The sequence below is a fragment of the Mauremys mutica genome, chromosome 1 (genome assembly GCF_020497125.1).
Source record: "Mauremys mutica isolate MM-2020 ecotype Southern chromosome 1, ASM2049712v1, whole genome shotgun sequence".
Taxonomy (NCBI): domain Eukaryota; kingdom Metazoa; phylum Chordata; order Testudines; family Geoemydidae; genus Mauremys; species Mauremys mutica.
The window spans coordinates 232,678,893-232,691,392 of NC_059072.1; the positions used below are offsets into that span (position 1 = coordinate 232,678,893).

The 12,500-nt window shown below is 41.4% G+C and overlaps 1 protein-coding gene across 4 annotated transcripts in view; it reads right to left on the reverse strand.

Moving 5' to 3' along the window:
• SHROOM2 (shroom family member 2) overlaps positions 1 to 12,500 on the reverse strand; it is a 190,484-nt gene that overhangs the window by 18,634 nt on the left and 159,350 nt on the right. For 3 of the 4 annotated variants that reach the window (XM_044992839.1, XM_044992749.1, XM_044993006.1), the window contains 2 exons: positions 8,105 to 8,182; positions 6,468 to 7,217 (listed from right to left, as the gene is read on the reverse strand). In XM_044992839.1, coding sequence (XP_044848774.1) covers positions 6,468 to 7,217; positions 8,105 to 8,182 — 828 coding nt within the window. The remainder of the gene's footprint in view (positions 1 to 6,467; positions 7,218 to 8,104; positions 8,183 to 12,500) is intronic. The other variant, XM_044992922.1, reaches the window with a different exon arrangement.

Sequence of the window (12,500 nt, forward strand, 5' to 3'; positions counted from 1 at the left end):
CCAGAAGTTTAGTAAAATTCAGAAAAGGAATTTGGAAAATAAAGGTGTTTTAAAACTTCCCCACAGTTCACTTAGTCAGAAGGGCCCTAAATTAACGTGTGTGGGGTGAGAAGGGGAACACGACGGTTGTGGGGGATAGGAGACTGGGGAGAAATGCAGAGGAGAAAGAATCAGATATAGAGCAGGGGACAAAGGACCAGAAGAGACATGGCTTGGGTGGGGATCACACAGAAGGACTGGCAGTAAGTATCTTCCCTGCTTTTGTGAATGACCATGTAGTAGGCATGAGGGGGACACAAAGTGGTACTCCTGGGAGAATTCTGTGCCACTGTGCAATGCAGAATTTTGCAGAAAATGGTGTGCATGCAGAATTTCCTCCCACCGCCCCCGAAATGAGCTGCAGAGATATTGGCCGCCACTAGGGGCCGCTGGACCTGTAAGAGCACGGCTCTCAAATAGCAGACAACGCCAGGGGAAAGTGGGAGGGAACTGGAGGGTTCCCAGCAGCTGCAGTTCCCAGCATGTCCTGAAGAAAGGATGTGGAGTGCAGGAAACTCTGTGCAAGCCTGGGACCCAACATCAGGCTGTTTGTCCCTCTGGATACCTGGCCTCTGGGGGGGTAGAGGGTATAGGTGTTTGGGCTCGGGGGGAGGACGAGGCTGGGCTCTGGGGGGTAAAGGGTATAAGTGTCTGAGCCACGTAAGGCCCCACGCCTCTGCTCTGGGGGGAAGGAGGTGTGAGTGTCTGGGCTCGGGGGGGCATGGCTGGACTCTGGGGAGGCAAGGCTGGGCTCTTGGGGGAATGGGGTGTGAGTGTCTGGCCCCCTAGCTGGGCCCTGGGAAAGGGAGGGGGCAGAGAAACAGGAACTGGGTTGTCATAGGGGTTTCTTTAACTCTCTACTCCTGGGGGAATTTTTGTGTGTGTCTTTATTGTTACAGACATACTTGCTGACAGGTATTTTGAAATAAATTACCAAAATAATTGAAACTGGCATGATTATGTAGTGTTATTTTGACAAATAAAATTTGCAGAATTTTAAAATATTGTGTGCAGAATTTTTAATTTTTTTGGAGCAGGATTTTTAATTTTTTGGCGCAGGATTCCCTCAGGAGTAAAAGTAGGGAAGCAGATTGGCAGAATATGGAGGAGATGACTGAAGGGGAAGAGGGCTGGGGCAAAAGGCATGGAATGAGGCGGAAAGTGACTGGGGGAAGCACAGAGAATGTGTGCGCAAGCGAAGGCATGAACACAGGTGCAGAGACCTTGAGGAGGTATCGATTGGAGTGCAAGGGACCTGGGGAGGAGGATGGGGAATAGAAGGGAGATACTAGGGCACTCTAAGGGGCAGAGGCCATGGAGGTGGGGGCACAGGGCAGCAGACTTTGGAGAGGTGGAATTACGGAAGGTGGGTGCAGGGAATTGGGGAAGGCATGCATCCATGGATGGATGAATAGGTGGAGTCTTATACAAGTCAAATATCTAGAATATGTTAAATGCCTAGAGCTACTCATGTGATGAAAACTTCCCCCTCTTCTCCGCACCCCTTCATACCCTGCCTTGATATCACTCCCCACTGCGCGCACACCTCCCATGGGCTTGCTGAAATCTGCAGAAGAGGAGCCAGGTTTGGGTGGGAGACCCTGTCTGTTGGAGCATGGGTTTCCTCACCTCCTCTCCCTACGTCCTAATCCAATTTATATTTTTGGTGCCCATTAAGAAAACAGGGAAATTCACAAACAACAAAAATGTAGTTGAAGAGTTCAGGCTGAAAGTGCTTGAATGGAGTCCAGCCAAGGCTCCCTCCTACCCCAAACTGTGCTCTCCTGACAAAAATTCTATACTTGTTAAAAGATGTACAGGTAAAGGAACCAGCCTGCTCCCTACTGCCCCATGGCTTCCACTACTCATGCAAACTTAACTTTGCCGCCTTGTTTTGTTCTATAAGAAAATGCTGTTGAGAGCATACAACTGACTTTACACATTAAGACAGATTGTACACTCCCTAAAGGATATGGACACCCAAATCTCATTAAGATTAGTGGAAATTGAGCATTCAAATCCCCATGGCATTTTGTGAGCAATCTTAGTCTAAATATGTAGTCAAGAGTTCCAAAGAGGCATAATCCCAGGGCATACAAGTTATTTGATTCAATGCTGGGGTAGGTAACTGGGTGAAATTCTATGGCCTGTGATATACCGGAGGTCAGACTAGTTTGTCCCTTCTGCCTTAAAAATCCATGAAGCCACATGAACAATGAAGAAGGTTTTCTCACAGTATTAGGTGTTGGTGGACTAGAAGAATGTACATAGGAATAAAAAGAGTGGAATGACTGATAAGGTGTTTTGTGTGTGATAAACTGTTTTTGGATCTGCCGTGGTTATATAAGTATGTGGCAAGGGGAGAGAATTTTGAGACGGAGGTAAAGGGGCCTGCAAAGTATGGAGCTGTATGCAGAAAAGGATTGCTTACAAGTTTGGGTATTTAATCATATTAAACTATATTGTTTAGATATTACCGGTAATACACACAAGATTTTTTTTGGTAGCAAGCTATTCAATAGTTTACTGGAAATGTATCTCTTAAATAGAAATTGGACTATGTAATATTCCTGCTCTTTATTTTGTAATTGACATTTTTGTGTGTGCATGTGTGTGGAAATTTAAGGATTCAAAGTTAAAGTTGGACGGGCAGCGTAAGTCAGGTGGGGCAATGGTAAATGAAGGAGAATTATATGGCAGTGGAGAACTATTAAATTCCAAATTTACTAATGACTGTGGCATTTTTTAAGTGTATTTGATTAAAAAAGTGTAATTTTACTGGAAATACTCCAAAACGCACTTTCAACCTTAACTCTTTTAAGAACGTTTTTCAATTATAACTATATTTTACACACCATAAGTACAGTATATTTCTCCATGCAATAAAATAATTCTAGCTAAAATGTTACAGAAATTGCCATGCCTTTACATTATCAGCAAGACATCTTCCCTACAGAAAGACAGATGCATATTAACAGTACCAGACACTAGGAGCCTACAGTACACATACTAACATTCCTGAAAACTGGCATGCAAGGAATCAGAAAGTGGTAAGCATCATGGTTAAATTGTATGCTAAACTACTCGATGTATTCAATAGAGAACAGAGATATGACACACATTTTCCCACTTGTTACAATAACTGTTTCATTAGGTGAGTAATTTGAGGACAAAAAATTGTATACATACTCAAGGTCAGCGGTGGAGATTTTTAAAGTGTTAATGGAAGATTTACGGCTAAATCCCCATACACTGTTTTCACAAAGTCAACCAATATATGTGCATATAATCAGGCACATCAACATTAAAGTTGTGTAAAAAGGCAATGCCAAATAAACTTAATTTACCACGTATTCTTCAATATCCATTCACAATGAAGTACGGGAAGGAACTCATTACTGTAATTCTCCATTGTACCTAGGAATTGGAGATCATATGCTATATTTCACTTATTGTAATAAGAATAGCCATGTTGGGTCAGACCAATGGTCCATCAAGCCCAGTATCCTGTCTTTTGACAGTGGCTGGTGCCAAATGCTTGAGAGAGAATGAACAGAACAGTCTATTATCAGATAATCCATCCCCTGTTGTCCAGTCCCAGTAGGGTTGCCAATCTGCCAGGATTGTCCAGGAATTAAAGATGAATCCTTAATTAAAGATTATGTAATTTGATGAAACCTCCAGGAACATGTGCAACCAAAACTGGCAGCCCTAGCTTCTGGCAGTCAGAGGTTTAGGGACACCCAGAGCATGGGGTTGCATCACCTGGTTAATAGCCATGGATGGACCTATCTTCCATTAACTTATCTAATTCTTTTTTTAACCCAGTTATACTTTTTTGCCTTCACAACATCTCCCGGCAATGAGTTCCACAGGTTGACTGTGCATTGTGTGAAGACGTTCTTCCTTATGTTTGTTTTAAATGTGCTGTCTATTAATTTCACTGGATGACCCCTTGTCCTTGTGTTATGTGAAGGGGTAAATAACACTTCCTTATTCACTTTCTCTACATCATTCATAATTTTATAGACCTCTATCATCTCCTCCCTTAGTCATCTCTTCTCTAAACTGAATAGTCCTAGCCTTTTTAATCTCTCCTCACATGGAAGCTGTTCCATGCTCCTAATAATTTTTGTTGTAGCTTTTCCAATGCCAATATATCTTTTTTGAGATGGGGCAACCAGAACTGCATACTATATTCAAGGTGTGGATGTACCATGGATTTATAAAAGCATTATGATATTTTATGTCTTATCATCTATCCCTTCCCTAATGGTTTCTATCATTGTTCCCTTTTTTCATTGCCATTGCACATTGAGTAGATGTTATCAGAGAACTATCCATGATGACTCCTACATATCTTTCTTGAGTGGTTACAGCTAATTTAGACCCCATAATTTTTTATGTATAATTGGGATTATGTTTTCCAATATGGATTATTTGGCATTTATCAGTATTGAATTTCATCTGCCATTTTGTTGCCCAGTCAACCAGTTAAGTGATATCTCTTTGCCATCAGCTTTGGCCTTAACTATCTTGAGTAATTTTGTATCATCTGCAAATGTTGCCCTGTGTTCACCCCCTTTTCCAAATCATTTATAAATACATTGAATATGTTTCCTTATTTTGCTTTCTGATGTAACCATCACAGCATTGAGATGTAGTTTTCGGTACCTGAATTTCCTTATATTGAACAAAGAAAAGACTAGGTCTTTAAAGAAACAAATTATAGCAATTTATAATTAATGGATTACAGTGCAAGTATTTCACCAAATTCTTGAGCTTAAAAAAACCAACAACCTCCTCCTCCCTCCCCTTCCCCCGAAAAAACTCACACCACACACACATACAAAATTTTAACCTTCTGGAGTCCTCAAGTTCTTTACTAAGGTAAAACAAATGATGACTGAAGGATACTGTCTTCTAGAGAGGCTTCATTCAAAACAACAGATTTATGCCACAAAAGGTGCTCAGAAAAGGAAAAGGTAATTTGCTAGCTGTGAAGTCAAATATTATGACAATGATGAGGTGCAAAAAATCTAGAAAACACGCAGCAGCAACATCAATCTGTCAAAAATGCTTTTGTTTTACAAATGCCATTTTTGATCCAGAAAAACTGAAAATAGAACAGATAAAACTATATCACTACTGTGGACAATAATTGGACATGCACACAGAGAATGCACTGGGAACATATTGCAAAAAAATATATAATTGCTGACCTTTAAAGAAAAATATGCCTCTTTCACTCAGCATAGCAACCTCAATACTCATTTAGCCAGTATCGTTTGTCTCCACTTTTCAACCATGAATTATAATGTCATATTAAGTGTTTAATGAAAACTTATATTCCTGAGCCTCCTGGAAGGGTTTATTATGTAGCAGGAAAATGACTGTTTATGACATTATTGTATGCAGTGTTGTTGCAGCCATGTCGGTTCCAGGATATTAGAGAGAGAAGGTGGGTGAGGATTGGACCAACTTCTGTTGTGAAAGAGATAAGCTTTCAAGCTTACACAGAGCTTTTCTTCAGCTCTGGGAAATGTACTCAGAATGTCACAGGTAAATACAAGATTGTATTTACCTTGTATTTAGCTGTAACACTCTGAGTACATTTCCCAGAGCTGGGAAGAGCAAGCTCGAAACAGAAATTGGTCCAATAAGATATTACCTCACCCACTTTGCCTCTGTTTATGACATTGGCAGCATGGGATGCCATACAGCAGACTATGAACCAGCTTATATTTGCTTCAACATTAGACACAAAGTGTATTAAAATGGGGACAGAGGGAGTGTTGGGGGAGGGAGAAGACTGGTTTACATTCTCTGACATTAGCTTCCAAGTCAGGTGATATAAAAAGTGACACCACTTGTTAGCAACCATCAGCAGGCTGCTCAGGAATGCCAAGCTGCATTAAAAACTTTTATTTGAAAAAAAATAAAAACCCCACAAAATTCATAATTTGCAGATGATAAGCGTACCTCACATGTAAGCTTTTGGCATAGGTGCCACCAAAATGAATGCAATTTTCTTGCACAATAATTGTTTTAGCTCCGTGCATGTTTTGCCATAGTTGGGCAAAACATTTCATCCCATTTAGTTTCTGTAATGGAAATTCCAGTTAAAATTTTAGAACGGAGCAGAATTTCTACTGATCTACTGTCCTTCAGCAGAAACCAAGAGAGACCAGTTGAATGATTGCAATGGAATTAACTGGAATTTCAAATGCGGTTTAGATATTTGTTGCAGCAGTTGCTATTGCCCTACAGAAGTGTGTCACTTGCAAGACATGCTGGAAAGGTTAATACTGAATACACCCAAAGGCAGTTTCTTCACACTTCTTCACTAAAAGTAACAGCCAATTATTAACAAAACCTAACATGGGGAAGGGGCTTCTAAAAGGCACATAATTGTAAAGGCACAATACCTTGCTGGGTTCTCATCCTGGACAGATACAGGAGGCTTGTCAGTCAGCTTCTGTGGCGCAAACTGAGGTGAAGGGGACCTTGATGTCTCCATTCCAGGTTTCTGAAGGTAGCGATACTTTGAAGACAATACAGGTTCAGATTTAAGATGTGCTTTCTCTTCTAAGTGCTGACACACATTCTCTGTGGATGCTGTTTGCCGGAGCCCCTGAGGATGAGCGCTCTTTAGTTTTCCACTGAATGCTGCAGGACTCTGAACGTAACCTGTAATTACCTCACCAGAGCTGGGGGAAATGGACTGAATGGGCTTCCTGGGTACTGCCAGCAGTGATTCTGAAGAGATGCTGAGTGAGGTGGAATTGTCCTGGCTCCTGTGTTTATTATCTCGTTTGGGTGGGGGAGGCCTCTGAGGGGCAGGTCCACGTCTCTTGTTCAGCAATGTCAGCTCTGTCCACTGACTTTCCTCTCCTCTGCCTTGTGGCGGACAGGAGTGGCTCTCCTGCAGTGTCTGCGGCTCAGAATAAGTGAGAAGGGGCAAGCTGCAATCCTTGCTTTTCTCATTCACGTTTTCCTGGGAGTATCTGTAATCACTGGGCAATGTCCCGGATCTTCCCCGGCTCTCTTGAGACAAGACAATAGGTTCTCTTGTTTGAAATGCTCTAACAGATGCCTTCCATTTGGGTCCTAAATTTTGGTCCAGCTGAGCCCTTTGTTCTCCTGGGTTATCTTCTGGGAATCCTGTATCAGCTTGCCTAGAAACAGAAGAAAAATCATTAGTCAGTTACTGTGCTATTATTTCCTCCTGTGTATTGCTACAGAAGTACTGGGAAGCTTGGAGACAGATTATGTCTGCCATATAATATTAACTAACAGCTACAACCTACTTTAAAATATATATAATATTGTATTTCTAATGTAATGTGATGAGTCAAAGCACAATATCGGTCTAAATTAGGTTATGTTGTGTCATGCAATGTGACATAGCCTTGAGTTACCTGAGGCACTACAATGCACATGGTATAGCTGAGCATGCAAGAGTATTTTCTTCTAACTTTTGTGTAAATTAAAATAATGGCTTCCTTGTATGGCCTTCAACACTCAATTAACATTTCTTTCAATTTCCAAGTAAGTAATGAATGCAGTGTCTAACTAAATGCAGATTGCCAAACAAGTCCGCTCTCTATTATTTTAAAATGGCATACTTGACATCATAATTCACAGCCCACATTCATATGGCAAAATTAACATAATCTTGGGGTTTAAATCTGCAAATATAAATTACTGATGCAAAATTAATGCACACTGACAAAACCATCAAATGCACTGGTACCGATAAGGTGAGGGAAGAGATATCCTTTAGAAACAGAAAATAAAGGCACAATATTTTGGATCGAGGTCTATATTAGGCTTAACAAATAAATCAGATAGAGTCTTTGTCCCTACAGCATGAAATATTGCTGTGGCCAACGAGTCCTGTCTCATCTTATACAGATATTTTTGTTTTACTCCAAGTCTGTATTTCTCTTTGCTTTGTAACACCACGTTGAAGCAACTCAAGGCTGGTGCCAAGCACAAGAAGTAGAGTTGAATTGTGCTCACCAGAGAAAGACACATCAGAAAAGAAAGTAAGTAAAAGTACCTCAGAGACCCAGAAAGAAGGCAGGGTTGTTCTCTGCTTAGGGGAGGCTGGAGAGATACTGTGAGCTGAGAAAAGAAGCTGTAACAGAAAAGTAAAAGGTTTCAGAGTACATTATTTCATTTGCGCCACTGGAGGTTTTGTTATCGGTATTTGGAAATGAGACTGGGCAAGGGTAAGAGGGACTACAAGTTTTCTTAAAAATAAATAAATAAATAAAAACCTGGAATGTTTGATCAATGAAACAAAACAAAATGAAAGCTGACATCAACGGTTACATTGCGACTTTATCAATCTACTGATCTCAGCATGATTCTACACTGGAAACCTTCCTTTACTGATTGCAGGTGTTATTTCCACAGGCATTAAAAAAATAGTGCGTACTCATATTTGATTTCATTTTTAAAAGGCAGCTCAAAATATGCTTATTTCTATTTTAACTTCAGAATGTCACAGTTTTTCACCCCCCTTCTGCCAAAATACATTACTTTAAAACAGAGGGTTGAAAAACCTAGTACAGGTAATATAAAGATCATCCATGATTAATTTTTTTCTGAGTAAGGCACCAAACCTCCATTTTTCCATACAGCACATGGAGCTTAGTCCCTTGCATCAAGTACATCATATTGGAAGTTACATTGAAATTATGTTGTGTCACAACATGAAAACTTGGTAACTGAATCAAGTCATCACTAGTTCCTCAGTGTGTTGTCTGGAGACAAAGTAGAAAAATTCAAGATGCGTGGGAGCCATTGCACATTTTGCTCAACAAAAGCTGTGTTTTCCCAAGCAGGTCATGGTGGGAAGTAAAACAATGACTCAGTTACCTAAGGTTTGCAGTGCTGATAAGTGTAGTACTATAATTTTGTTTCTGTATTTTACTAAAATGCCCTAAAGCCTCATGTTTCTTTCCTTCTAAGGCTGATAAACCGGACAGTGTCTGAAACAAACAAAAGGCCTGATTTCAAGCAAAAAGGTCACATCAAGTGGGATTTTTTTGTAATATTTGTATGAAACCTATGTGTGCCTCAGTTTCCCTATATGCTGCATTGTTACCTAGGGGTCTCAATGGTGCCTAGATGTCTGGGTCTTAAGTCCCATATCAGTGGAGTTCCTGAGAATACAATGGCAGATCCAATTGCCCAGACATTGACACCTAGCAAACAACCACCATAGATTGCCCCCTCTCTCTGTAGGAAGCCAAGCAGCATTTCCCCAGTGAGAGAACAAATGTCCAGAGGAAGGTTAAGCCTGGACTGCAGGAAGAAGGCAAGGACACTTGGGAGTCAGATGGATTACGGTTGGGCTCTGAGCTAACTGTAATGGACGATGCTTTAATCTTCATTCCTCTATGCCAGGGGTGGGCAAACTTTTTGGGCCGAGGGCCACATCTGGGTGGGGAAATTGTATGCAGGGCCGAGGCAGGGAGCTGGGGTGCGGGAGGGAGTGCAGGGTGTGGGAGGGGGTGCAGTGTGCAGGAAGGGGCTCAGGAGGGGTGTGGACTGTGGCAGGTGGCTCAGGGCAGGGGGTTAGGGTGCAGGAAGGGTATGAGGTGCAGGCAGGGACTTAGGGCAGGGAGTTGGGGGGTGGCGTGCAGGAGGGGTTCGGGCTCCGGCCCAGCGCCGCTTACCTAAAGCGGTTCTGGGGTGGCAGCAGCACACACCGGGGCCAGGGCAGGCTCCCTGCATGCCTGCCCTGTCCCCAGCCCGGCGTCGCTCCAGGAAGCTCTGCAGCCTCTGGGGGAGGAGGGACAGAGGGCTCCACGTGCGTTCCCCATTCCCAGCCAATGGGAACTGCAGGGGGCGGTGCCTGGAGGCAAGGGCAACGCACAGAGCCCTCTGACCCCCGGGCTGTATTCAAAGCCTTGAAGGGCCAGATCCGGCCCGTGGGCTGTAGTTTGCTCACCTCGCTCTATGCCAATTTAAGAACTTCCTCTGCTGTGTTCCAGATGATTAATAAACCCTACTGTTTTCACAATGCTGTGAGAGTGTCACTGAAAATGCTTGGAGAGGTGCACTGATCCCTAAAATGTGTACAATTCTCCATCAAGCGTCCGTCTCATATAGACTAGCTGAACAGAACTCACGGCGTGAAGCAGGAGTGCTGCAGGCCCAGTCTAAGGAGGTGGTGAAACTGTGTTGCTTATCCTGGAGGAAGAACAAGACCCCGAGGGGAGTCTGCCACATTGGAGAGGTTCCTCCTAGAGATTGCTGGGAGTGTGGAGGCAAGAAGCCCTGGGAAACTTTCCCCCTGCTCCAGGCTGGGAACAGGAAGCCCTGAGGAGCAGCAGGGCTCTGAGTCCCCGCCACTGTCTCCCTTCGGCCCGTGGAAATGCTCCTGCTGAGGACACTGCTAGTTAAAGTCTAAAAAAAGTGTAAAAACAAAAATTAATCAGAGATAAATTGGAGACTGTGTGTCATGGGAAAGTAAGAGTTAGCAAGGACATAACCCAAGGTTATGTTACCATTATGTTTTTGGTTATAATTGGTTTGAGTAAGGTTTTTTAACGATTGCTTTTGAAAATTGTGAATGTTTTATTAAAATGCTATCATTTTGACAGTATGAGAAGAACTTTGGTGCAGATGTTAATTTAAATAATGGGTAACATAAAGAGCTATTAAGAAGGTGGCAGAAATATAATTATGGTAAAGGGTAGTTTAATGCTAATTAGAACTATAATGGAGTATAAAAGAAGCAAATGTTGTTAAATTGCAAGGGAGCTCCTATTAACCTTAAAAGGGTACTTACTGCTAGGCTTCAGGATTATAAGGCTCTCCTTCATGCCATTGTCAATAGGCTGATCGTCCCTTGCTAGACCATTTCATCTTTGAGTGTGAGGATAATAGTAGTATTTACATAATTGGTAGTTGCCTGTCTATTTGTTAACTAATCATTTTTCTTTTTAATAGACTTTGGGTGCATCATTCAAAGCATCACCTAGTGGTCCTCTATTAAATAATTTTTCTGTAACTGACCTAGAAAACTAAGTTGGGTTTTGTGGCACCTTTTTCTTTAACAACTTAATATTAATTGGGAGCATTTCAACATAAAGAGTACAAAAGGTTACAGATGTGATGCGTTGTGCTCTAACTGCCCCATGTAGACCATGCTGCTGCCTTCTAGCAGGTTTCTATGACCTTAAGGTGAATTAGGTGCCTTTTAGGCTGCACCAGCAGGCTCTACATGGGGCAGTCAAATGTTAGAGCATTTTACAACTCACACCCCTCTGGTGCACTTTGCCACGCCACATAGACAAGCCCCTAGCATTTTTTCTCTTGTCATATGTAAATTTGACCATATGAATGACCATTTTTGTTACCCTTTTCATATACCATCTATTTTAGTCTTGAACTCACCCTTATTGCAGGTCTTTAAAAATAAATGCATGCAAATTTTGGCCAGATCCTCAAACTGATCCTCAAATACCAATTATCACTAACTGAGAATCTGGCTCATGCAGTTTTATCACTGAACTGGGCACTGTCACAGTTGCTGTGTTGACCTACTTGTGCAAATGTCTTATCTGAAAGGTCTTGCCTTTTAATATGAAAGGACTTGAAAGTAAGTCCTTCCCAAATGGTTCAGATTACTCCAAAGATTGTGCCAACCAGCACTGCCAAAGTAAACTAATTTTTAGGCCTACTGTACCAGCCTTGACAGTGTCTCATGAAGTTTTTAATCACACGAATAAAAGGATTCTAATCGGGGAAAAACACCCATAAAACAAGTATAGTTCATGAAATTTCTTTGCAAATACAAAACAGTAAAATGAGTAGTTCCTCGTGCAGCTGAATGTTGTTTTGGTGCTGTCCACTCAACTATTGTTAAGGTTTTGAGAGCACTTCCACTATAACCCCAGCTTTTCAGTCATATGTAAACACTATTCTGGGCTCAAACTTGATAAACAAAATCCATTTTTGTTTTAGTGCAATTAAGAATTAAGGTAATGTTTTAAACCTAAATATTGCACAAAGAAAAGGTGATCAGGCATAGATGCCATTTTCACACTCATTACTCAAAAATGACATTTTATAAGTTTTTTGCCAATATTATGGGTCTGTAATGCATAAAGCACAAAATTACTTCTGAAAATAGTTTGTAAAGGTAGGTGAAGTGCCTTCTTTTAAAATGATTTTGAATTTCTACACTTTAAATTGATATTTACATGGCAACAGTCCATAGCAATTGTGAAGGAGACATTTTAGCTTATCAGTACAATGGTAACGCTCTTACAATCAAATGAGAAATCTCTCTCTATCTTGGTTTCTTTAAATATTTACATTTTAAACATCCCATTTTACTAGAAGATGCTTAAAACTGACAAAACACCAAAAGATTCAGGACGTGATTCTCATTTACCTTAAGGCCACTTCATGCCATTCTAGGCAGGTTAGAGAAC